The 26095-nt window shown below is 52.2% G+C and overlaps 2 protein-coding genes across 2 annotated transcripts in view; one reads left to right on the top strand and one right to left on the bottom strand.

The window, feature by feature from the left end:
• The window catches only part of LOC311202958 (class I histocompatibility antigen, F10 alpha chain-like), a gene marked incomplete at its 3' end in the record, with an annotated part of 174225 nt that overhangs the window by 38952 nt on the left and 109178 nt on the right, over positions 1-26095 (bottom strand). The window lies entirely within an intron of this gene.
• LOC311202897 (butyrophilin subfamily 1 member A1-like) lies at positions 6752-10479 on the top strand (the record flags this gene model as incomplete). Its single annotated transcript, XM_084277543.1, has 6 exons — positions 6752-7013; positions 7081-7153; positions 7977-7984; positions 8647-8667; positions 9302-9334; positions 9815-10479. The coding sequence occupies 6 exons, from the start codon at positions 6752-6754 to the stop codon at positions 10477-10479; spliced, it is 1062 nt and encodes a 353-aa protein (XP_084133669.1).

Genomic DNA, 26095 nt, shown 5'->3' with positions numbered 1-26095 from the left:
TTTATTTTCTCTCAATTTTCTTTTAAATTAGTTTTCAGTTTGGTTTTTGTTTGTTTAATTTTATTTCCTTTTTTTATTGTTCTTCAGCTTTATAATTTTACTTATTTTGTGTTATTTTAGTTCTTTGGGGGGTTATTTTAGTTCTCATTAATTTTGGGGTTTCTGTTGGAAATTTTTTATTTTGCTTCTTTGTTTTCTTTTAATGTTGGTTCCCAGGCCAATGGAGGTGACACCAGGAAAGGTGAAGGTGCTGCCTGTGCTCATGGGATGGGGGAGTCAATCCAAAATCTCATTGGGTTTCCCTTCTCCAGCTCTAGGGGGGCATCTCACAGAGCTTCTGCAGCTTCTCTGGGCACGGTGCTCAATAACAAGGTGGTTTTAATTAAATCTGTCCTGAACACTCAGCTGAGACCACGGTGGTGCCTGAGGCCTGTCTTCAGCTGCCACAGGAAATGGGAGGAATGAGTTCCCCCCACTCTGTGTCCCACCTGTGTCCCCCCCATGTCTTCCTATGCCTCCTGTGTCACCCTGGACACTCCCATGTCCACCCACGTCCCTCCTGTGTCCCCCATGTCTTCACCTGTCCCGATGTCCCACCCATGTCTTTCCCTGTCCTCTTGTGTCCCACTCATATCCTATGTTACACCATGTCCCTCCCGTGTCCTCTTATCCCCCAGTCCCCCTTTGTCCCCAGGCAGGAAGAGAAGCTGCCCCAGCACTGGTAGGTCTTCAGCACCCAACATCCCTCAGATACCCGTTCAGGTGCTCCAAGCATCCCAGCCTGAGCATGAGGATGCTCTGCTGGGAGGTGATCTGCTAGCCCTGCCTGGCAGCTGGGGCTCAGCTGCTCTTCTGGGCTCACACTGCCCTCTCCTGACACTTGGGGGTGGAGACGTCCCTGGGGTTCCTCCAGCCCTGAGTTGTGAGTCACAGAATCACAGAATGCTCTGGGTTGGAAGGGACTCTTAGAGGCCATCTAGTCCAAACCCCTTGCAGCAAGCAGACACCTTTGACTACATCAGCCCTCTCATCAACTTGGTCTCATCTGCAAACTTCCACCGTTGGGGTGCTCATGCAAGGGGTTTGGAGGATATTGGAGACTCTTTGGGGCAGGGGCAGCCGTTCTTCAGCATCCTCTCTGGGGCAGCTGTGACCCTCATCACCCTCCTCTGCATCCCTTCCCCTCCCTCCTCTCCAGTGTGGCTGCAGATGTGGCTCCCAGAAAGCCCCACAGACCTCCTGAGCTGTTGTGTGACTCCACATGCTCCAGCTGGGATCAGGTAGGGATCCTGCAGGGCTGGTGGAGGCTCTTCCCTGCTCCAAGTAGCAGATGTGGGGCAGGGAGCTGCCATGGGTCAGGGGGAAGCATGCCCCAGATAATGGGTTTCACTTTCCCTTAGCCCCTTTACACCGTATGTCCCTCACTCTGGTTTCCCCTTCAGTCCTGTGGCACGGCGCATGCACCTCTCACACCAAGCTCACCCTGGCCTGCAACACCCTAAATAAATGTAGGCACAATCTCCACGTCTCTGTATCCTTCTCCATGGCCAAGCTGACTTCAGAATGGTAGGACCACACCATGCTCTTTGTGTCACTGTGGGGCCGGATGTTGTGCTGCCCTGTCACTTGCCCCTGCATAGATGCTTGGAGCTTGGACATCAGGTGGATCCACCACCAGGTCTCTGAAACAGTGTGCCACTACTGAAATGGGGAGGACCTGTACTGGGATAAGATGGGGGAATATGTTGGGAGGACAGAGTTGGCCAGAGATGGTCTCTCCAGAGGAAGCCTGGACTTGCAAATCTCTGGGTTGAGACCCTCTGATGATGGTCAGTACATCTGCACTGTGACATATGGTGCCTCTTATGGAGAAGGTGTGATGTAGCTGGGGGTGTCAGGTATGAGGCCAGAGTGGTCCTTCCAGGGGGTTGTCCTGGTGTCCCTGGGCTTGGGTGTTCTTCCCAGACCTCTGTCCTGTTTCTTTTGTGCTGCAGGAGAGCTGGCACATTGTTTGGAAGCCTTGGGGCTTTTTGAACAAAGACGGGTCAGTGCAGATGCTGCCTCAAGGTGCTGAAGCTCGACAGCTCAGTCTTGCTCTTATGGGATTTCTGAGGGGAGATCTGGGGCCAGTGGGCATCAACACTCTGCGGTCCCAGCACGAGTTGGGGTGGGTTTGGTGGCCGGTCCTGCAGCCCTGGTCAGACCTGTGATGGGTCTGCTTTGGGATGAGAAAGAAGGCATTTCTCCCAGCAATGGGAGCCACCGGAGCAGCAGCAGGGGCAGGCGCAGCGTGATCAGCTCTCTGCAGGCAGCTCCCGGCCAACTCTGTGTGCGGCCAGTGAGAGCGCGGGTGCCACACCCAGGCCCCAGCACTCCTGGAACAGTCAGGCAGGGATCAGTGAAGGCACAGTAGGAAGAGACAGTGCCACGCAGGGCCACCTCCCTGTCCCCAGTTCTCTGCTCTGGGGGGTCTCAACATCTCCCTCCACCAGCCTGATGTAACTCATACCATGGGTTCCACAGGGGACAACATTGGCACAGGGGAGAACTGGCACAGCCACGTTCAGCTCTCCTTGGTCCCAAACCCTACATTTGGCCAAGCTGCCAGAGCTCCTGTCCATGCTGGTGTGGGAGAAACAGCCGTGAGCTGCCAGCCCTGTGCTCACTGCAGGTTCAGTGCACGTGCCAGGAGCAGGCCCAGGAGCCATGGCCGCGCTGCAGCCACCAGCAGAGAAGGATGGCACCACGAGCACCAGAGGCACAACTTCTTCCATACATCCCCAGTATGGGGCTGTAAAGAGGGGTGGCACAGGGAGGAAGGACAGCAGCCAGAAACCAGAGCCAAAAGACTGTCCCTTGCAGATACCCCCTGGTGCTATTGTCCTCCAGGAGGTCACAGGCAACATGTGCTGCAGTGTGTGAGCCCCTGAAACACGACCAGGGAGATGGGGCTGAGGGGCTGCTGCAATCCTGGGCCTTCAGTGGGGAAAGGCCCGCTGTCAGCACCCCCCACTCCTATTCTTAGTGAGGCTTGGGGATGATTGTGCACCGACATGAGAGCTGCCCCCACCCTGCTCAAGGCCCACAGGACTCGGGGGGGCACATAAAGCTGTGACGCAGACCCCATGTGCCCAGGGTATAGGAGCCCCTCTGGTTCTGGGGTCCTGACTGCCATGGGAACCATGAGGGCTTAGAACATCCAGCCCAGCACCAGCATTCAGGGTGCCAGGAGGAGCTGTGCTCCCAGCTTAATAACTGCCTCCCCCTTCTCAGAGACAGGGCGGGATGAGAAGCTGAAAAGTCCTTGACTGCTTGGCAACAATTAAACCATCAGGGTGGTACCAACACTCTAAATCCCAAACACAGCACTACACTCACTGCAAGATGAAAATTAACTGTAACCCTGCTGAAAACAGGACAGCAACTGACACAGAACCTCACACAACAGGGCAGGACAGTTAGGAAAAAGAAAAAAAAAACAAAAAGAAAAAAAAAGAAAAAAATTAAAAATAAAGAAAAAAAAGAGAAAGGAAACAAACAGCAACCTAAAAAGAACCAACCCTGAAACCGCTGTCTCCAACACACATTAACAACCCACTGGTTCAGGCTGTCAGTCAGGGTGTCAGTATTACACCACCGCCTTAGGAGCTGCTAAGATTTATGGCTGATAACTCAAAGAACTCAGCTGTGGGAGAGGAGGTCTCTCGATCTCTCAGAACATGAACTGCAGGTGCTGCCCCAACACATGGAGAGAGCCCCTGACCACAGACATCTCTGAGTGTGACTCAGAATAGCACTCATGGAATTCAATTTCTACCATCAGCTCCTGCCTCTGCCACTAAAAGGGAGCGCAGCCTTGCTGAGTCATAACGCTCATTGCAGTTGGAGTGTCCAACTTGTCCTGTAGCTGCATTGGGGTGGCATTTACATCACCAGGTCCTAAGGGAGCATATTGTACAACTGACATCGACCTTACTATGGCTCGCTGAATACAACTGATTCTAATACAAGTTGTAACTGTTGTAGCTACAGGCTGTGGCATGCAGCTTGAGAAACAAAGGCTCAAGCACTGCCAGGTTAACAGATAACGGGATGGAGCCTTTAGGCCATGAACCTCCGGGAAACTAAACAAGGTGGCAGCATCATTGCCGGCCCCCTGCTGGGACAGGCTCCAGGAAAAAGTGTCCTCTATTGTTAAGGTGTATCTGCTGTCTGACAAGGTTTTAGAAGTTCTATTAGCATAATAAGATAGAGATGCAGCTGTGACAGCAAAACATTGACCAAACAGATGTACCCCACGAACACCATATGTTTGAAAGAAAGCAGCCGTCTGCAGAGCATATAATAAGGAATGGTTCTTTGCAATAAATTGACTCTTGCTTGAATCAAGCTGTGTCCCGTCTCTCTCCATCGCGGCAGCTGCATATTTACTTTTTCCAAACTAAAGGGTTCCTTTGCATTTACATACAAATTTAGAGCTTAACATACCCAATCCTCAAAGGAACCAAACCTGCGCCAGTGAACTGATTCACCCCTTATGGGTTGTCCTGCCCAGACTTCCATACAGTACTGTATCATCTTTACTTTAGTCTTACCCCACCTAGAAGGGGTAATCATCCCAGTACTTAATCATCAGTCCCAATGGACTACTCGGGGGAACATTCCCAGGATCTCCCCCACCCATGGCGACAGTGGGCCTGCTTTTCCTCCATCCCATCTTCCGGGGTCTGTACACTTACCCTTCTATCAGGGCCTATACGTCTTCCACCCCAGGACCCTCGCCCCAACTGAACGACAGACTGGCCTATATGCACGCGTCCTGTGTCTTCGTCCGGGACTTCGTGCACAAAGATTAAGGGGCTTTGCCAGCTTTTCTTTGCTTATTGCCGAGAATTTCGGTTCGTGGGTGGAGAGCCGAGCGGATCCTCTGGCAGGGCCGCTGATACAGCGGGGCGCCTCCCTGCTCAGAGGCTCACATCCAGTTGTTCTCCATCCGAGTCACGGCACCAAATTGTTATCGTGGGTTTCCCAGTCACCAGTCGGAAACCAGTTAATTCAGTTACAAACTTATTTTAATTAATTTAGCAGGCGGCAATTAAGCAAACAGCGCTGGGCAGCCGGAGTGTCTCGGCTCTTCCAACGGCACGCACCGTCCCTCTCCAAATTCAGGTTTTTATAGTCCTTTAGTTCCGGGTCCCGATTGTTTCACTGAGGCTTCTTCTGCACATGCGCCAGTTGTTGTTAGGGGGTCGTCTTCTACCTCCTGGTGGTCGATGGGATGAAGTTGCTCCTCTTCCTCACTTGTCCCTTAGTTAACCCCTCTCCCATATTTGGTCATCTTTAACAGCAAGCTCATTCATTGGCTACTTGATTTCTATGGTTTCCACTTCTAAGTTACGTATAACTCAATTCTATGCTTCGTTAGCAACTTACAATATACGTTACATAACCATTCTTACAAAATCAGAATGTTATGACCTGTTTCATGGTACATGTGGTTTACTGAACAAAGGCTCATCTATCACAGGGAGGGTGTTTGTTTCCCTTTGGTGTCCTGCCCTGGGGCCTCGCTTGCAGAAGTATTTTATGACTGTGGACTTTGCCTGAATGTAGAGCTTTGGTTCATTTCCTGGGGGTGGGGCCTCAAGTCACGCTCAGAAAGAGTAATAGTGAAACTGAGCAACAGTTGGATTTTTTGAGCAGCCTGGTGCGTCTGGCAACTTGTTTTGTTTTTTCTGCAGGGGATTTACAATATTTCCTGTCATTTAGAGTCACTATCGGATTTGGAATAACTCCTGGTGAGAGGCAGTGGGGCAGAACAGGGGGCTGCATCAGGTAGCCGTGTGTGGTCCCATCCTGCCCTCGAGTACCAGTTTCTTACGCTGTCGGGGTGCTCAAGCAGGAGGTCTGGGGGATTTTGGAGCCTCCTTGGGGGCATGTGCAGCCCTTCTTTGCCATCTGTTCCTGAGCGGGTCCAACCCTCATCGCCGTCCTCTGCCTCACTTCCCCTCCCTCCTCTGCAGCACAGCTACAAATGTCATTCCTGGTGAGCTCTGGGGACCTCCTGAGGTATTTGGTGACTCTCCACATGCTCCAGCTGGGATCAGGTAGGAGTCCTGTAGGGCTGACGGGGGCTTTCACCCACTCTGGGTGGCAGATGTTGGGCAGGGAGCTGCCTAGGGACAGGGGAAGCCCAGCCTGGAGCTCAGTCCTACATGAGTTTCACTTTCCCTTGGGCTCTTTACGCTGTACATCCCTCATCCTAGGTTCCCCTTCACTCTCGTCCTACAGCGCTCCACTCAAACATTTCTCACTTGCACCAGGGCTGGCTGAGGTGGAGATAATTTTCTGGAGCAGGTTCCCACTCCCAGGAAACCTCCTTCTTCTCCTTCTCCTTCTCCTTCTCCTTCTCCTTCTCCTTCTCCTTCTCCTTCTCCTTCTCCTTCTCCTTCTCCTTCTCCTTCTCCTTCTCCTTCTCCTTCTCCTTCTCCTTTTCTCCAAGTCCTCCCACTGCTGCTCCAGTTTCTCCAGGGTCTCTGGACCGTTGGAGAGCAAAGCAATACCCACGACATGGAGCATGCACCACTCATGCCAATCTCAGCCCTGTCCTGCAATGCCCTCAGTTAACATAGGGGCAATCTCCGTGTCTCTTCTCCATGACCAAGCTGACCTCAGAGTGGTGGGACCAGGCCATCCTCTTCATGCCACTGTGGGGAAGGACGTCGCACTGCCGTGTCACTTGTCCCCTGGCATGAATGCTTGGAGCTTGGACATCAGGTGGATCCGGAAACGGGTCTCTGAGACGGTGCACCACTACCGACATGGGGAGGACATGTCTGGGGAACAGATGGAGGAATATTTTGGGAGGACAGAGTTGGCCAGAGATGGTCTCTCCAGCGGAAGGCTGAACTTGCGAATCTCTGGGCTGAGACCCTCTGATGATGGTCAGTACGTCTGCATGGTGACCGATGGTGCCTCTTACGGAGAAGCTATGGTGGATCTCGAGGTGTCAGGTTTGTGGCTGTTGCTGTGTTTCCAGGGAGTGGTCGTGGTGTCCCTGTGTTTGTGTGTCCCTCCCAGACCTCTGTCCCATTCCTTTTGTGCTGCAGAAGACCTGGCCCGTCGCCTGGAAGCTTTGTGGCTTCTTGAACAAGTATGGGTCGGTGCAGATGCTGCCTTGAGGTGCTGAGGCTCAGCAACTCGGTCTTGCTCTGCCATCATGTTTGGTGGGAGTCCTGGGTCCATTAGTCATCAGTGCTCTTCAGTTCCTGCACAAGTTGGGGAGGGTTTGGTGGCCAGTCTTGCAGCCCCATGGGGACTTCTGATAGGTCTGCTGTGGAATGAGGTGATGACCTTGGAGCTGAGCCCATCCCTCCCTGACCCCAACCCTGGGCTTTTCCCCAGCCACAGGCTCTGGCCCTCAACTGTCTCTGGAGGGGTACGAGGCCAGAGGCATCCGGGTGCTGTGTCGATCGGCCGGATGGTTCCCACAACCGGAGGTGCTGTGGAAAGACCCCAACGGGCACCGTGTCCCCTCGGTCTCACAGAGATGTTCCCCTGATGCCAGGGGCCTGTTTGACATCGAAGATGCCATCGTGGTGACAGGGACCAGAGAGGGGAACTGGTCCTGTGTGGTCAGGAACCGCCGCCTGGCCCAGGAGCAGGAGGCATCCCTGCACATCTCCGGTGAGACGGCTGCAGCCAGCCGCTGCGGTGCTGGAGCAGGGCGGGGGGTGGCTGCCTTGCTGGGAGCAGCTTGGGTCTGGGCTTGGTGTGCGGTGTGGGGGTGTGGGGGCATGGGAGGGGTGCACACCTTTTGACTAGTTGTAGGACACAAGAGAACCTGAGCCTTGCGCGCTTCAGGGTAGCATTTGTATTTCCAGAAGGAGAGAGGACTCTGTGCTCTTGAGGCCAGGACTCCTGGGACAAGGGCTGGGAGGTGTGGAGTGTGGGTCTCTTGGTCCTTCTCCCCACAGACGCAAGCGTAAGTCGTGCCCTTTCCCTGTGGATCTGTTTGATTCTCAGCTCCCTTTTTCAACAATGCCCGTCCCTGGATGGCCGCTCTGGGCGTGCTCCTCGTGCTCTCCGTTGGGTTCCTTGGCCTCAGTGCTTATCTCTGGAGTAGGAAAGGTACATTTCTGCCTGAAAGATGTCTTGCTTCATCAAAAAGCTCTTTGGGCAGGGATGGAAGTGGATGAGGACACGGTGGGGTGTGGGCGGGAGGGCAGGGAGCAGCAAGAGCGCCTGACTGGTGGAAAGGTCCCAGAGACCCTCTTGAGCTGTTCCCACTGAGGAATCCAGCTGCTCTCCTCACCTCCTCTTCCTCTGGCTTTGCTTTTCAGTGCTGCTGTCCAGAGAGCTGGGTGAGTCCTTCTGGCCCCTTCCCCCAGCAAAACCTCCTGGCACAGGAGCCCCCAGGAGGGACTTGGCTTTGGGTGGTTCATGAGGTTAGGGCTGAGCGCCAGAGAGCCTGGGTGGGCTGGCGAGGAGAACAGCTGGCAGGGAGCCATTCCCGGAACCAGGGTGGTCTTGTCCTATTCCCCAAAATACAGGACTTGTGTGTCCGCCCAAAGTCATACACACCCTGCAAGAGCCAGTATAGAACATCACCTTTGAGAACATTTCATCGTTTTTTCTCCTTTCCAGGGAAACGAGATGCAGCACTGAGTGAGTGTCCATGAGCTCCGGCATGGTGTGGTGTCCTGTCATGGTCACTCTCTTCTCTGCCCTTTCCCTCCTTGCTTGTTGTCTCAATCCTGTCATCCCTGGGTCTGGTACAGCCCAAGGCTAAGTACCTGGAGGGTGGGCACCTCATGGCTACCAGCACAGGGCTGGACCTTCTCCTCTGCTCAGGGGCCCTGGACACCAGTAGTGGGATGTGACCTGGCTGAAAGGAGTCATTCCTGGGGTTTGGTTGGGTTTTTTCACTTTCCAAATAGAAAATCTGTGGGGGTTCTGAACTCTGCTTGCTCTTCTTGAGCAGTTATGATTTGAAAATCTGCCCCACCTAATCAAATATTTTAATTTGCTTTTCTTTTCTAGAGAAACAATCTGCAGCACTGGGTGAGTGTCCGTAAGGTCCAGCAAGGTGTTGGGTCCTGTACCTGACACTCTGTCCTCTGCCCTTTCCCTCCTTGCCTGTCCTCTCCACCCCAGCATCCCTGGGTCAGGGAAAGCCCAAGGCATTTTGCCTGGGAGGGTGGGCAACTCAGGGAGGCCAGCAAGAGGCAGGACCCTCTCCCCTCCCATAGCTGCTGGGGACTGGCTCTGGGATGTGAACAGCTCTCTTCTCTTCTTGTAGCCTGGAGAAAGTTTCTGCTGCCCCACACTCCAGGTAATTGGGGATTTGGTTGCTACTCTGGGTGGTTCTCCTTCCATTCCTTGTGTGCAAGAAGCATCTGGGCTGGCCAGTGTGTGGGACTGGCTGTGCCTGGGTGTGTTTGGTGATTCCCTCATCCAGACCGTGGCCCTGGTCTATTCCTCTACTGTGTTCTTGCCTGTCCCACCCCTTGTGAGCTCCATCAGTGGAGGCAAGTGCAGCCATTTTCCCCACTGTCACCCATGGCACTGCCCAGACCCACATGCTGCCTCCCCATCCTGGTCCTCCATGTTAGGGCTGCAGCCCCACCATTCCCTGTTTCCACCAGGGCCAAGCTTGGCTGTGGCCATGCTGGGGCCAGCCCTGGATGGGATCTCAAGGAGGAAGGAAATGCCTCATCTTCTGCCCTGCAGGGCAGATCCTGGCCCCAGGGGGGTGAAACCTGCCCAGTGCTGAGCTCTGCCTCTGATGCTTTGGTTCCTCCTGTCCCTGCAGACGTGGTGACCCTGGATCCCAACACGGCTCATCCTGAGCTTGTCCTTTCAGCAGATGGGAGAAGTGTGAGATGGGAAAGTACACAGCAGGACCTGCCTGACACCCCTCAGAGATTTGATATTCGATGCTGTGTCCTGAGCCAGGAGGGGTTCAGTGAGGGGAGGCACTGCTGGGAGGTGGAGGTGAAGGGGGAGGTGGGAGGTGAGTCATGGTGGGCTGTGGGGGTGGCCAGGGACTCTGTGAACAGGAAGGGGTATATGGACCTGAGTTCTGACAAAGGGATCTGGGGGGTGCAGCTCTGGAAAAGGCAGTTTCAGTCTCTTACCTCTCCTCCCACCCCTCTGTCACTGTCCCTGGTCCCCAGCAGAGTCTGGGTCTGTCTGGACTGCCCACAGGGGCTGGTGACTTTCATTGATGCTGGCAGTGGGGTTGAGATCTTCACTTTCCCACCAGCCTCGTTCAATGGAGAGACCATCCGACCGTGGTTTTGGGTGTGGACCGAGGGAACTGAGCTGTGCCTCAGGGACAGCAGCTCCTGCCCCCCTCCCACATCCCTGCAGAGCCTCTGCCCTTCTGCAGACACATCCTGTGCTGCTCTCCTCAGTACCACAGCGGCAGAGGTACCTCTTGGCCCTGTCTCAGCCCATGGAGCAGGGGGACAGTGAGGGGGCTCTGCTGCTTCCAGCTGGGCTGGAGCTCATTTCTCCACAGTCTCTGGCAGGTGCTGTGTGTTGTATTCCTGCTGCAGGCACAGCTGATAACAGTGTGATGATTCAGTCATTAGTAGCCATGTGGGGAGGCACAAGCTGTGGCCTGGACATGGTTGCTTGCCCTGTGGTAGATTATATTTCCACCTGTCACCACTGTTGTAACCCCTCAGTTGCAGGCTCTGGTGCTTGTCATGCTGAAATCTATGAAGCCAAATTTTGCACGTGGGCAGGACAGAAATGTATTTGGCTTGGTGCCCAGACACTGTTAATTGAGGGTTCAGGACTCCACCTTGCTTTGCTCAGAACACCACTTCTGAAGAAGAGCCCAAGTGTTGGGGAGTCTCCATCTCTGGAGACATTCAAACCCTGGGATCCTGGATGCTGTCCTGTGCAGCCTGCTCGAAGGGATCTTGCTCTGGCAGGGGGAAGAAGCAAGACAAGTCATTAAAAGACTTCATCATCATCATATGACAATTTGACATTCAATGAAGCCACAATTTGAGTATGTGAAAATATTGAGTACAGTTACCAATACTTTCAAAGGGGTGAATTGCTACAGTCACCCTAATAAAATAACTTCTAGGTTATTTTGGTTTTAGTGTAGGATATGATTTTGATTTTAAAGGAGTTATAGCAGCTATGAGAATATGCAGCATGTTAAGGCTTTTAGGGACAAGATGGTGTGTGCCCTTATCACTATGGAAAATCTCTATGGACTCTGAATTAAAACAATGGCTACTGGTTATGAACCTTGAGTTAAAACAACAGGTGCAAGAAGAAACTGATTTTGGATATGAAAGACCAGCTGAAGATGAGATGAGCACGCACAAGAATGGGGTTCATTCCTGGACACAGTGAGGAAGACAATTGACGACCACCAGAGGACCCCACTCAACATAACTACGCATCTGCAGAGGACATTTACATGTGATAATGATTCCCAGGAAGTAACATGAATATGCTAATCATTACCCTCCCCTCTTAGTATTTAAAACATTCAGCATAGTTAACTGATTTTTTTAATAGAATAAGAATCTAGATGAAGTGAAGCAACCAAAAGCCAATCCTGGCAAAGGTCAAGATAAGAATTGAGCATATTTGTGCAATGATTTTTGCTCAAAATTGTATAAATATGTTGTGCTTTGTACCTTTGGGTGAACAGGTCTTTGGTGGAGCCATCCCCTGTGTTCCCCAGCACTGGAATAAAAGAAGTGCCTGCTTATCTGCTCTCTGTGCATAAGTTCTTCCGATTGTGACCGCTAACAAGGGGTTGATGATGGCTGGACAGCAGTGCCCAACAAGCTGCTCCATCACTCCCCTCCTCAGCAGGACAGGGAGGGGAGAAAAATAAGATTGAAAAAGAACTCATTGGTCAAAACAAAGAACAGGTAATAAAGAACCAAAGGAAAACCAAAGGATTTATTCACTATTTCCCATCAGCAGCTGTTGTCCAGTCACGTCCCAGGAAGCTGGAATTCAGAACTTGCAGCAATTTCTTCAGAAGACAAACATTGTAAATAATAAACTTGCCCAGTTTCATAGAATCACAGAATCATAGGGGTTGGAAGGGACCTCAAGAGATCATCGGGTCCAACCCCCCTGCCAAAGCAGCTCCCTAGGACATATCACTCAGATAGGCGTCCAGACAGGTCTTGAATATCTCCAGAGATGGAGACCCCACCACCTCCCTGGGCAGCCTGTCCCAGGGCTCTGGCACCCTCACTGTGAAAAAGTTCTTCCACATGTTGGTGCGGAACTTCCTTTGTTCCAACTTGCAGTCATTGCCCCTTGTCCTATCCCCACAGACCACTGAAAAGGGGCTGGCTGATTCCCCCTGCATCCCCTGCTTCAGATAATTATAAACTTTAATTAGGTCCCCCCTTATTCTTCTTTTCTCCAGGCTGAACAGCCCCAGCTCACAGCCTTTCCTCATAGGGGAGATGCTCCAGGACCTTAATCATCTCCGTAGCCTCCTCTGGACTCTCTCCAGGAGATCCCTGTCCTTTTTATACCAGGGAGCCCAGAACTGGACACAACACTCCAGGTGGGGCCTGACCAGGGCAGAGTAGAGGGGGAGGATCACCTCCATTGACCTGCTGGCTACACTCCTCCTGATGCACCCCAGGATTCCATTGGCTCTCTTAGCCACCAGGGCACACTGCTGGCTCATGGCCAACCTGTCATCAACCAGGACCCCCAGGTCCTTCTCCACTGAGCTCTTCTCCAGCAGGTCATCCCCCAGCCTGTACTGATACCAACGGTTGTTCCTTCCCAGGTGCAAGACTTTACACTTGCTTTTGTTGAACTTCATCCAGTTTATTACTGCCCAACTCTCCAGCCTTGTACACAGCTGGCACCCAGGGAAACCTGCCAGAGCAGCACCCAGGGTACATCTCGAGAGCTCCGTTACCTGCCAGCGGGACCACGTTGTCCAGTAAAACTTCTGCTGCTTGGAAAGGCAGCAATAAGAAGTCAGACCTGAAGGAAAAGGGAATAAACCCAAAGAAGATGGATTTAAGTTACTCCTGTGTTCTTGAAGGTTACAGCAATTAATCAATTGCTTTAGCAGGAATTCAGTTTAAAAGTAATGACCCCCCAAAGACCCCAGACCACGCTCCCAGCAATCCAAGCGGCAGCAGCAGAGGAGCTACAGACCTGATCTTCCTGAGCTGGTGGATCTTCACTCTGTCGTAGCCTCCGTAGTCCACGTAGCGGAGCTCCACTTCACCAGTCTCCTCAAAGTACCTATTGACTTGAGCCCGTAACCACGCCCCATCCAGAGCCGGAGCCGCGCAGATCCTGCCAACTGCAAAGCAGAAGAACTCAGGGTGAGTGGATTCCCAGAACCAACAGCATTCCTTCTGCTGCTCCCACTCCCTTCCACACCTCTGCCCCTCATTCAGACCCGCCTGCAGCTGCGACACAGCAGAGCTGCCTTGGACTCTCAAGTCTGTCTGCCACTACCGTGCTCAGGGGCATCAGGCTTTTGCACGACCCTACAAGTTTCTCAAGCAAACAGCTTATGAGCAATTGAGTTACTGGATTTGACAGGGTGGGAATACCCGGTTGGGAGCAGCAGGCATTCATCTGCTGGCCAAGTCTTTGCAGGACATGGAAAGTGGGGTGTGTGTGCTGCTGTAAAAACGTGGCCAGCATCGACTTGGTTTGACACGACCACTTCTGCAGCAGCTCCCTCTGGGAGGTACAGCTGTCATATGGAAGAAAGAGATTCTTGTTAGTGTTCACCACAACACAAGCTTCAGTCACAGCCACTCCATGGTCCACCAGCGTGGCCTGAGGCTGAGAGCCATGGGTGCAAAAGTCCTGCCACTCCAGCATTTGACTTCCAAAGGCTGCTCTGGATCAGGAGCATAAAGCTACTCCATGCTGCTCTCCAGGACATCAGACTTGGGGCAAGGCCCACCTTCCAACAGCAAGATCAGTCTGACACGTTACAGTGACACAAGCCAGGCAAGAGAGAGCTCCACAAAACCAGCCTGGCTGTGAGGGCCTCTGTGAACCAGCCACCTGCATCGAGTGTACTACGACAGCCGTGACCAACAGCAGCCTTCGCCCCCGACATCAGTGCAGCCAGAAAGCTGGGACTTACCCAGCAAGTCTTCGGGAGAAAACGAGGCGTTGGTGGGGGTGGTGGAGGTGGAACGTGGACATTGGTGAGGCGCAGACTTCTGAACTTCTGGCCAACCAGGCTCAGTGGTTTTTCTACTTGCTGAGAGAAGCCTGGAAGATAAACGTCCCGTAGAAAGTCTGTAGCACAGCTATGCTGAGGACATCCCCTACCCCATGAACAAACAGAGCTACCAAAAGTTGTCTGCACCACATCAACAGCTTCAGGTTCCACAGACCGGCCGTGTAGGTGGCTGTCAGACCAATGTGAGACACTCAAGACCACCAGGCCCCACTCACAACCTCTTTAGCTTCCAGGATGAACCCAGTTTACTGGCAGGTCGTTTTCACCCACAAATAATGTAATATCCTTCACAGGCAAGACTTACATTTGCACATACGTGCTGTTTAATTCCTTGCCTATCTCATTCTGGCCCCCGAGCTACATATTGGACCACAAACACAGAGACGTTTCGCTTACCTTCAATGTGACAGACTTGAGAGTCCCACAAATGAGGTGGTGAGGAGACATAAATTTTGGCCCCAGATGTTTGCTTCAAGAAGTTCATGAATCTTCCTTGTCTGCTGATCAAGCGGCCAAATAAAGCCTTTGTGGAAGAGAGGAAAGCAGCAGTCAAGAGGAGGAATGGAGGTCACCCACACTCCTTGCCGGGGCTTATTTCACCCACGTGCCCAGTTCCTATAGCGCAGGGCCAGGTAGGATAAGTAAAGGCCATACTGGACCAGTGCAGAGCTGGTCTGGGATAAGTCAGGCTAGATACAGGCCAGTAAATACTGCTCATTTTCATAGATTCATCTTCACACCTTGGAGAACAACATGGATGGAAGATAACAGGGAACAATGAGCCAGTGTTACCCTGGGCGCAGCCCTGAGACACCTCTTGCTTACAGCTGGGACTGGCTCTTCACCCCTGTTGAGTCCAACGCTACACAAAATGCTTCAATCCTTGTTATTTGCTGTTGATCTCCCTGGGATGGCTCTGAGCCAGCACCAGCCTGGAAGAACCAGGAGATGGGTAGGGAGTGCAGGGCAGGATGTGTGAGCAGGCCAGCGGCTGCTTACCCTTGGGACCTCTATTTCCCAGCTAACCAGGTCGGGCTTGGTGGAGGTTTCTTCAGGCTTTGACTTCTGGCGAGTCACCATCTTCCCCATGGCACAGCCACTGCCCACAAAATCCATGGTTTTCACATCCAAATCTAGGAGACATGCACACGTGTCAGCGTTCAGACAGCCCACCTGAGCCAGCTACTAGACACCAGGCCAGGAAAATGCAGTGTTTCACAGGGCTTCTCCTCTGCGCTCAGCCAGGAGGCTCCTGTATTGGGGTCTGTGGTATTTCAGAGAGGGGAAAGTCCTGCTGCACGTCACCTACCCAAAGTTTCCTTTTAGACCTGAAGAAAAAGCTGCACAGCTCTAGGGATGCAGCAGAGGCCTGAGTTCAGCAGGACTCCTTCCAAACAGTGCCACGGTGCACAAAGTCAAGCCAAGACACAAAGTCAAAGCCACCAGCCTGAGAAGAGCCACGCTAACAGAGCTGCTGCAGAGAGGGACTTTGCAGTTCCCCGTGGCTTCATCAGGGCTCTTCACAGGGAGTTCTGCACATGGGAGGCCAAGCCAGCTCTTCACATAGAAGTGACAGGGTTCAGGGCACTTGGGCTGCAACCGACTGACTCAACCACAGCTCCTCAGAACACGTCTCTGCCTCGCCCAGCAGCACCTCAGAAACCTGCTGCCATCCAGCTTCCATTCAGCAGCAGCCCATAAAGAGAGAAGGACCCCGTGCTTACTGGAGGCTGCCTCAACGGAAGCAGAAACCATTCGTATGAGCAGGTCTCAAACCAGCGGGGTGTTCAGCACCCAGACACGGCCCATTTCACTGGGCTGCTCAAGCACATGCTCAGCTTTAGACAGCAAACTCCGTGCTGAAAGGGGACCAGCCCATTCACCCCTTTGCAGCAGACCCTGAAATTCACCCAGCTAACACCGGAGCCAACAGCGATGGGAATTCTGAGAGCAAATGCATACCCACCTGTACAAGGGCTAAATATTCCTCTACTAAGGAAATTAAACAGGGAGAGGATAGATCTGGACATGTTCTGAAGCAGAAGTGGTACAGCACATAAAACTCTTGGTCACCATGTATTTGGAAGAGGATTTTGAAATCCCTTACTTCCTGAGTGACCTTCACCCATCCCTGCTGCCCTGGTACCATCACGATGCAAGGCCAGAGCATCCTCTTTATGCACCCCTTTACTGTGGGACACGATGCTGCCTTCAGGTAGAGCCAGAGTAGGAGGCTTTTCCCTTGGTGCTGAGCTCTGCTCAGCAGGCACATCTTGGCTTGCAGATGCCTTCAGCAAGTCCAACTGCTGGCCTGATGCACCAGACCACGTTGTTTTCAGCAATGGGGCCTTCACACTCGTCCCACCTTCAGCTGCACGTGCACAGCCAGAGGAGGCAACGCTCGCCATCTCCAGAGGTAAGGAGGCCGAGGTTTCATCCCCTGGGCACTGCTCTTCCTCGGAGGCTGCCTCTCTCGCCCCAATGCTCGCTGCTGGTGCTTCTTCCTGCTGCTCTTCAGCGGCTCTTTCTTCTTCCTGACTAGAGCTGGCAGACTTTTTCCTTTGGCAGTACAGCCACCAGCAGCCAACAAGCGCCAGCACTCCAGGTATGGCACACAGGAGGACTCTGTGGAAGCGCCCAGCCATTTTACACAGCCTCAGGGATTACAGCTGGGAAGAGAAACAAGAAAGCACCTTACAATCGTCATTGGGAAAGTAACACAAAGGCTGAAGCTTCATAAATGCCTGAAGGTGTTTCTGTGAGCACCAACAGGGTGGTTTTCCAGCCCCTCCTGAAATTCATGTCCCTACCAGAGAGCACACAACAAGTTCCTCACCCAAGACTGGGGATATCTGGACATTTCGCACCAATAGACTTCTGGATTTCACCTGACTTCACCTTTATACTTTGAGCAATTTCACCAGGCAGAATCAAGGAAGACCAGAAAGCCCTGGGGGTGCCAGTGGAAAACACTGGTGCCCAAGTTGGCTTTTCCTCCTTTTTCTGACCGGGCTGGGAAATCTCACACCTCTCAACTCCTGGCTACACGGCTGGTACTAAGGCCAGGGGGTTGGCTTGGACGACAAGGGGATGTTCTTTGGTGACTCCAACCTGTTGGAGAGGGACAGGACCCACCTGTCTAGAAGGGGCCCTCAGGAATCCCAGACCCGGGAGGTAGGATAAAGTCTGGAGAAAGGGCAGACTGAGTAAATACCGGCTTTACCATCTCTACCATCACCTGGCTGAGCCATCAAAGAGAAGACTTAAGAAATGTCGAAGAGAAGGAAATTCCTCCCAGGCTGCCCAGGGAGGCTGGGGAGTCTCCTTCTCTGGAGGGATTCAAAACCTACCTGGACACTGTTGTGTGTGACCTGCTCAAGGTGATCTCCCCAAACAAGACTAGAAGTGATCTCCACGGACAAGACTAGAGGTGATCTCCACAGACAAGGCTGGAGGTGCTTCCCCTCTGGGAAGTGACCTCCCAGGTGATGCCCCTCTGACAGAGATGTCACTGGTTGGTCACCAGAGGTCTCTGGCAACTGTTGCTATTCTAGACCTCTATTGGGTGTTTGCTTGGCAACAGTTGGTTGGCTTGAGACAGGGGGGCAGCAGGCAGAAAACCAGGGTGCACATCCTGGTTAAGAGAATAGGCATAGCAGTAAAGGCCTAGTAATAAAAGAAGTGAGAATGAATAAAACCTGAAGTATCTCTGTTCATCATACTCACAGGCCCCATGCTCTTTAAACAAGGTCACACAACACTGGACTCGCACACATCTCTCCCATTTCTCCAGTCCCTTCATGGCCTCCGCTGGGCAGCCCCGGCCCTACCCCCAGCACAGCTCCTCTCCTCTTTCTAGCTTTAGCCTTACCAAACACTGGGATGTCTGACCTGACACTCCCAGGAGATTTGAAGGGAGTGCTGAAACTACTGTCCAGACTGGGAGGCAATCTGTTCTTGACGCTTTCAGTTGCCTCTGCCACACCGCGTGTTTGTTCTGGCATTTCTGGCCGTGTCATATTTTTCCAGTAGATCAGTTGTGGTAGGGGAAAGCTTGTCGAAGGGCTGACCTCATCAAAACATGCTCTGGCCACAATGAGTGTTGGGTTTTCAGCAACATAAGGACAGGTCACAGGAAGTTCTTCTGACAGGCGTTCAAAGCGCATGCGAGAATCACACATGTGTTGGGGGAATCCCCATGTGGAGCCCTGGTACTTTTCTGTTCTGCCTGTTGCACGTTCTGCTCTTAAAGCTGTGAAACTGAAAGGTCTCTCAGAATCAACTAGAAGAGACTAAACGTGTCCCTTCACAGGGATGTTTCTGATGCCTTTTTCCATAAGATCAAGCTCAGCCATGGCCGTGCTGGGGCTCTCCCAAGGATGGGATGTCTAGGTGGAAGATCTCCCATCTCCTGCCCTGTGGGGCAGATCCTGGCCCCAGGGTGGTGAAACCTGCCCAGCGCTGAGCAATGCCCCTGTCGTGGTTTTACCCTGGCTGAGAGCCGAGATCCATGCAGCTGCCTGCGCCTTAAAGGAAAAGAGCAGGGGAAGAGGGAAGGCGGGGGGGGGGGGGGGGGGGAAGGGGAGCGGGGAGGGGGAGGGGTGAGAGGCAAGGGAGGGGAAAAGGAAGGGGCAAATAACCCCAAAACCAAGAAACTAAAAGGTCCGTGGGTTGGGATAAGGATAGTTTACTAAAATAGCAGAAAGATAAAATATAACAATGCTGACAGGAATTTAGAGCAAAAATAGATGAAACTGTTGATACACAATGCAGTTTCTCACCAAACCCACAACTCAGGCCGTGCCACCCAGAGCTGTCCCGGAACCTGACCGTACCCCATAAACCATGCATCCCAGAGCCGCCCTCGGCCTTCCTCCCATCAGCCCCCCAATATCCTGGGCAGGACGTAATTGGCGTGGAATACTCTCTTTGGCCAGTTGGGTCACCTGTCCTGGCTTCACCCCTCCTTTCTCATGAATAGAGAAATATGAAGAACTGAGAAAGTCCTTGACTGACAGTAACTAAAAACATCAGGGTGTTATCAGCACTGCTTTCATTTTAACTCTCAAACACAGCATTCCATCTGCTGCTACAAAAGAAATTAACTCCATCCTGACCGAAACCAGGACAGCCCCTGATGCTCTGGCTGCTCCTCTCCCCTGCAGACAGGGTGACCCTGGATCCCCAGGGCTCTTTAAAAGCCGCAGCCCTGGTGATGCTGGAGAGGAGGAAGGGGGAGACAGAGGAGGGTGATGGGGGTTGCAGGTGCCCCAGATGGGATGGCAAAGAAGGGCTGCCCGTGACCTAAAGAGGCTCCAATATCCCCCAAATCCTCTGCACGAGCACCCCAACAGTTGAAGAAAGCAGTCCTCAAGGACAGGATGGGACCACACATGGCTCCCTGGTGCAGCCCCTGCTCTGCCCCACTGCCCCTCCCCAGGAGTTATTGCAAATCCGTTACTGACTCTACAGGGCAGGAAATACAAATCTCCTGTGGAAAGGGAAGTTGCTCACCGGGTGCTCAGGAGCTGCCGGATGCTCCAGGCTACTTTAAAATCCCATCCTTTGCTGGCTTTGAGGTGAGATTTCCATCTGTGGGTAGGACTGACTCCAGATCCTGCTGGAGCTCCAGCATGTCCAGCACAGCAGCTCTCATGGGCAGCGTGACTCCATCCAGCCCACGACAGCCTGCTGTCAGCCTCCACTCTCCACTGGACTTCACATTGTTCTTAACAGAGGAAGCTCTCTGTGCCCCCCCACATCAAGGGTCCAAGTCCAAGCCAGTGCAGAATGCCCAGTGCCCACATGAGCAGGGGGTACCCAGGCTGGGTCTCACCTCGCCAGTACCCAGGGCTGAGCATCCAGAACCCAGGGGGACAGGAGGGCAGAGCTGCTGCCCAGCCATCCCAGAGCTGGCTCAGCAGGCACAGCTCAAGCAGCACAGCCAGCATTTCGGAACCAATCCTTGCCATGACAGGAACAAGACATTTGGGGAAAGGTTTTGCCATGTTTGGTTGTCTCTCACTGGATGGCTATGCGGTCTCCTTCAGCCTTTGAGCATGCCTGTAGCTACAACAGTTGCAACTTGTATTAGAATCAGTTGTATTCAGCACGCCATAGTAAGGTCAGTGTCAGTTGTACAATATGCTAGCTTAGGAGCTGGTAAATGCCATCCCAATACAGCCAGACGACAAGTCAGACACCACCAACCGCAATGAGCATTAAGACTCAGCAAGGCTGCACTTTCTTTGAATAGCAGAGATATTCATAGAAATGGAATTCCCACAAGTGTTATTTTGAGTGACTCTCAGAGACGTCTGCGGTCAGTGTCTCTCTCCATAGGTTGGGATGGTGTAGCAATGTATCTTGTGAGGAGTGGGCTTGTGGCCCATCCAGATTTATTGCTGCATGTCTCAACCCCCATATAATCAGGCCTGGGGGTCGAGTGAAGACATGTCAAGGCATGATCAGAATGCAATAACATAAAACAGAAGCCTGTGAGAAACAGATAAGAAACTTCATGAATGTTAACAACTGGCTTATAAGGAATAACCTGACTGTGTAGCTTTAACCAATTGTTAGCAACAGTGAGACACATGTAAAGCACGTGAACAGAGCATCTAACCAATAGCAATGTAATGTAACTCGTGTACTGATAGAAACATATATAAGCTGTGTGTGTATTTGAATAAACGAGCTCAGCATTGATCACATTGATCTGAGTTGAGTCTGCAAAACCTTGGCTCTGGCAAATGGCACCCAAACAGGGACCACACGATCTCTCTTGTCATCAGGATTCCGAACAGGAATGAAGAATGGCTGGAATAAGAGAGTGATAACCCTCTTGTCGCAGGATTCTGTGGAGGATCATATAGCAGCTGGAACAGGAGGGTGAGAGCCTTGAAGGCAGCAACCAACTGACATTCTGGCTGCACCGGCTGGTGCATCCTCTGAGATAGAAGGATGGTGTCCTCTGAGACGGGAAGTGCAGCGCTACAGTGAATGAATTAAATCTAATTAAATCTTGCCTATCAGGTCGGGGGGGAATGGGGCACATGCTCAATAAGATGAAGAGGAGGTAGTGAAACTCCCCCACCATACTCTCTCTAAGAGAGGAATGAAATATCATGAAAACTCTCTTAAATGGCTCCTTTTGTGGAGCAAAGAAAGAGACCTTATAAAAAGGTTAACACAGCATTTGATTTAGCTACTTGGGAAGCTATTGGAGCTCAAATCTTTGACGAAGCCTCAGATGGGGTGAAAAAAGCGAAGTCGTTAATAACTCTCTGGGAAAAAAAAAAAAGCAAGCAACCAACTTTAACTGAAATGAGGGCGGATTGTGTTTCTGCCTCTTCAGCCCTTGCAGCCTTAACACCAGTTCTGGTTTCTACAGAACCGATTCAAAAAGGGAAAAAATCCACTACAGAGAATGTGTTTATGTTTCTGGGTGCCCCTTCACCCACCCCAGTTACTGTGTTATCAGAGCAAAGTGATAAATCTGTCGGAACTGATTGGGAAGGGGAGGGAGTAGTGCACATAAAACTGCCACCATGGTCTGCACCCTCACCATTATCGTGCCTTTGGAAGAAAAGGATGTGGAAATAAATGCACAACCAACTGCATCGAGTATCTATTCACCTCTAACTTTTACTGAGCCTAAAACACCCCATGAAGCAGTCGACAATGTTAACAGAGATCAACAACCACAGCTTGTCTTTGAAAATCTGGGAAACATAAAAGTGGAGCAGACAGCTGTTAAAGCTCTCGTGGCAATGGCATGTCCTGCTGTCAAAGGGTTTGAGCCTCTAGTCTCAGAACTACCCACCCCCCTACCCGAAAAGTACGGATATGAAGAATCACCAACTAAAGCACTGGTTAGTGTTGCCCCCATGGCACCTCCAGAGCCTGTGGACACTGATAAAGAACTTATGGACACAGACAAGAAACCTAAGGACAGGGACAAGAATCCTATGGAGACAGACAAGAATCCACCTTGCCTACCATCTGATCAGGGACTCACTTCGTCTCTACTTCCATCCACACCTCACAGAGAACTCAGCAATAAATCGCTGTCTCCTGACGACCCAGAGGCTCCAGTGAGACTGCTCGACAGAGCGTGGGCATATAAGGTGGCATCAGAATGGGAAAAATGGTTAAATCAGGGTATTTTGATTCAAACTGAAGGGAACTCTAGTTCTACTCAATCACGGAAATTACTGGGGAAAAGTTTATGTGGGAATGAGCGGGTGAAGAGAGTTGATAGTAGGACTGTGGGAGGCAGACAGAACACGGAGACTGCACAGCAGGTCCTGGCGCTCAGCTGGGTTGTAGCACTCACTGGCGTGATCACGCTGTGGTTCACAATGTGGGCAGGGGAGAAGCAGCAGCGCAGCTCTGGGTGCCTCAGAACTGCTGCAGAAGTGGGAGAACCGCCCCCTCCTCCCCCATCCATACGGAGTGGATGTGACAACACGTGTCTTGCAGGTAAAGCCTCAGGGTGTGGGAGGCAGACAGAGGCTGGGGGGCTGGCAGGGACTGTGGGCATGAGATGCTACTCTATGGGGAGCCCCCGAGCCTGAGGATGAAACAATGCAGATGCTGATGCCTCTTCCTCTCTGCAGGGATGAATGGCTATGGCAGGGCACAGAGTGAGTACCGGGTCAGGTCTGGCTCCAGCCACTGCCCAGTGCTGGGGCGGTCTCGTGGCTCTGTTTTCTGGCTGCTGCTGGTGTTACCCCACCCCTTTCCTGTGCCACCCCTGTTTACAGACCTGTAGTGGGGTCTTATGGTAGACATGGTGTCTCCCCTCTGGTGCTCATGGTGCCATCCTCCTCTGCCGGTGGCTGCAGCGCAGCCATGGCTCCTGGCACATACACTGTCCCCTCAGCAAGCACAGGGCTGGCAGCTCACAGTTGTTTCTCCCTCACAGGCGGAGACAGGGTGCCTTCCAGCTTGGCCGGTATGTTGGGGGGGGGGGGGGGGGTGGATAGGGCAGCCCCAGCTCTCTGTGCTCCCCCGTGGAACCCATGGCCTGACAACCTCAGGCTGGGGAGGGGGATGCGGAGACCCTCAGAGCAGATGGTTGGGGACAGGGAGGTGGCCCTGGGTGACACTGTCTCTTCATCCTGTACTTGCAGCCTAACTGCCCCAGGAAGGACCTGGGGGGCTGGATGTGTCCCCTGCTCTCTCACAGGCTGCTGGAGGTGGCTGGGAGGTTCCTGCAGAGACCTGATCAGGCTGTGTTTGCCCACGCTGCTGTGCTGGTGGCTCTGCTGGCCGGGGAAAAGACTTCCCAGATGTTGGGAGATACATTCATTGTTTCACAGGAGGACGTGGAAACATAGACAAGCTGTCAGAAGACCTGACTAAAGACCTCCGGCAACACTGGGTTTGCACCACATTTTCTTCTATATTTCTACCTCAAATAATTCCCAGAAACCACAAAGAGTCATTTCTGCCAGTAAAGATCCCTGTCTTGCTATGATATGGGGCTTTCTAACTAGATGCTTACAAAAGGTTAAAGGGCGCTTGCTAATAAAAAGCTTGTTAAGGGGAGCTTACTAACAGGATGGTTTGTGTCAGAAATGTCCTTGCATAAGCAATGCCTCACTTGAACAACTCCTAGTTAGTCTTGAGTGATTAGTGTTCTTGAGATAATTTAAAGTGAACCAAGGACTGATAAAGAAGAGACATCGAGACATAAGTTTGACTCTAACACCATATTCTGAGTAAATTACACATTTAAGGACTACATGCTCTGTGAAAATAAAATGATTTCTTTGATGAGTTCCAGTTCCCCCCCGTCGGTCTAACAAACTCCTTCTCTGTTCATGAATTCCTTGCTTGTCTCTAATTGGTCACAAATGCAGGCAAAGCATTTCTTGTAACTAGTTCAAGCTCCCCCTTGTCCTTGAAGGTATACAAAACCTGCTGAAACCAAACTTGTAGTTGGGATCAGAGTCAAGGGGTAACTGAGTCTGCGCAAGACAGAAGGTTACTTGCGGTGACGAAGAGGAGCCATCCGACTTCATCCCCACGACCCTCAATGACCACCACCAAACAGCAGTGCGCAGGCGCAGCTGGGAGGAGTTTATGGAAATCACTTCTTAGGACTAATTATAATGCAAAGCAGGACAGGTTATGCACATGTATAGGTGTATTGCAAAATGCCATTAATATGTAACATTCTGTTGTATATAGTTAAGGTGAGTTGCCGTGTTTGGTGTGCACGCTTTTGGAGGAGCGATCCCCCATGCACCCAGCACTGAATAAACATACCTTCTTTAAAACTCTTTGTGAGCTGTGAAGTCAGCTTCTGCGCATCAATACAAAGCTGGGAGGAGTGGCTGACACACAGAAACACTGCACTGCCATTCACCGAGGCCTGGACAGGCTGGAGAGCTGGGCAGTGAGAAACCAAATGAGGTTCAATAAAAGCAAGTGTAGAGTCTTGCATCTGGGAAGGAATAACCGTTCGTATCAGTACAGGCTGGGGGATGACCTGCTGGAGAAGAGCTCTGTGGAGAAGGACCTGAGGGCCTTGGTTGATGACAGGTTGGCCATGAGCCAGCAGTGTGCCCTGGTGGCTAAGAGAGCCAATGGGATCCTGGGGTGCATCAATAGCAGGTCAAAGTAGGCTATCCTCCCCCTCTACTCTGCGTTGGTCAGGCCCCACCTGGAGTATTGTGTCCAGTTCTGGGCTCCCTGATATAAAAAAGACAGGGATCTCCTGGAGAGAGTCCAGAGGAACCTATGGAGATGATGAAGGGCCTGGAGCATCTCCCCTGTGAGGAAAGGCTGAGTGAGCTGGGACTGTGCAGCCTTGAGAAGACTAAGGGGGGGCCTAATTAAAGTTTATAATTATCTGAAGCAGGGGATGCAGGGGGAATCAGCCAGCCCCTTTTCAGTGGTCTGTGGGGGACAGGACAAGGGGCAATGACTGCAAATTGGAGCACAGGAAGTTCCGCACAAACACGTGGAAAAACTTTTTCACAGTGAGGGTGCCAGAGCCCTGGGACAGGCTGCCCAGGGAGGTGGTGGAGTTTCCTTCACTGGAGATATTCAAGACCCGCCTGGACACCTATCTGAGTGATATGTCCTAGGGAGCTGCTTTGGCAGGGGGGTTGGACCCCATGATCTCTCAAGGTCCCTTCAAACCCCTATGATTCTGTGATTCTGTGAAGCAGGGCCCATCCGGAGGCCCCATCCCCAGGTCCTCAAGCCCATCCCTCTGACCCATGCCCTCAGGCCATACCCCTAGGCCCTCAGGCCCTATGCTCAGGCCCTGGCCCAGTCTCTCTCACTCTTCTCTGTGTCTCTGTTTCTCTCCATGGTCTCCAAGTGCTGGCAGCAGTTTCTTCCAACGTAGGGTCACAGCATCTTCTCTGTCTCTGCTTCTCCTCATGGCTGCAGCAGCTTGCTCCAATGTAGGGTCACAGCATCTCCTCTGTGTCTCCACCTGCTCCATCCAGCGTGGAGCCCCTCCACCTGCTGCAGGTGGGGTCTCGGCCTTTTCCATGGGTTTCTCCATGGGCTGCAGGAGCATCTTTCTCTCCGGCACCTGGGCTGCCTCCTCCCACGCCCTGTTCTGGCCTTGGTGTCTGCACAGCTCATTACATCTTCTCGCTCCCTTCTCTGGTGGCAAAATGCAGCAGCTGCTGGGATGTTTTCTCCTATATGTGATTCTCAGAGGCACTATGACTGTCTCTAGGGCCACAACTTTGGCCTTGAATTGCTCGTTGTTTATAGTTTAGGCTGGCAGAAAACTCTAACTGCTGCTTAAAAAACCCGTCTCCGCAGCAGTCTCACAAAACTGCAACACCATCTCTGGCCAACTCTGTCCTCCCAACATATTCCCTC

The sequence above is a fragment of the Gallinula chloropus genome (genome assembly GCF_964237585.1).
Source record: "Gallinula chloropus genome assembly, chromosome: 32".
Taxonomy (NCBI): Eukaryota; Metazoa; Chordata; class Aves; order Gruiformes; family Rallidae; genus Gallinula; species Gallinula chloropus.
This window is presented reverse-complemented; position numbering and strand designations above follow the sequence as displayed.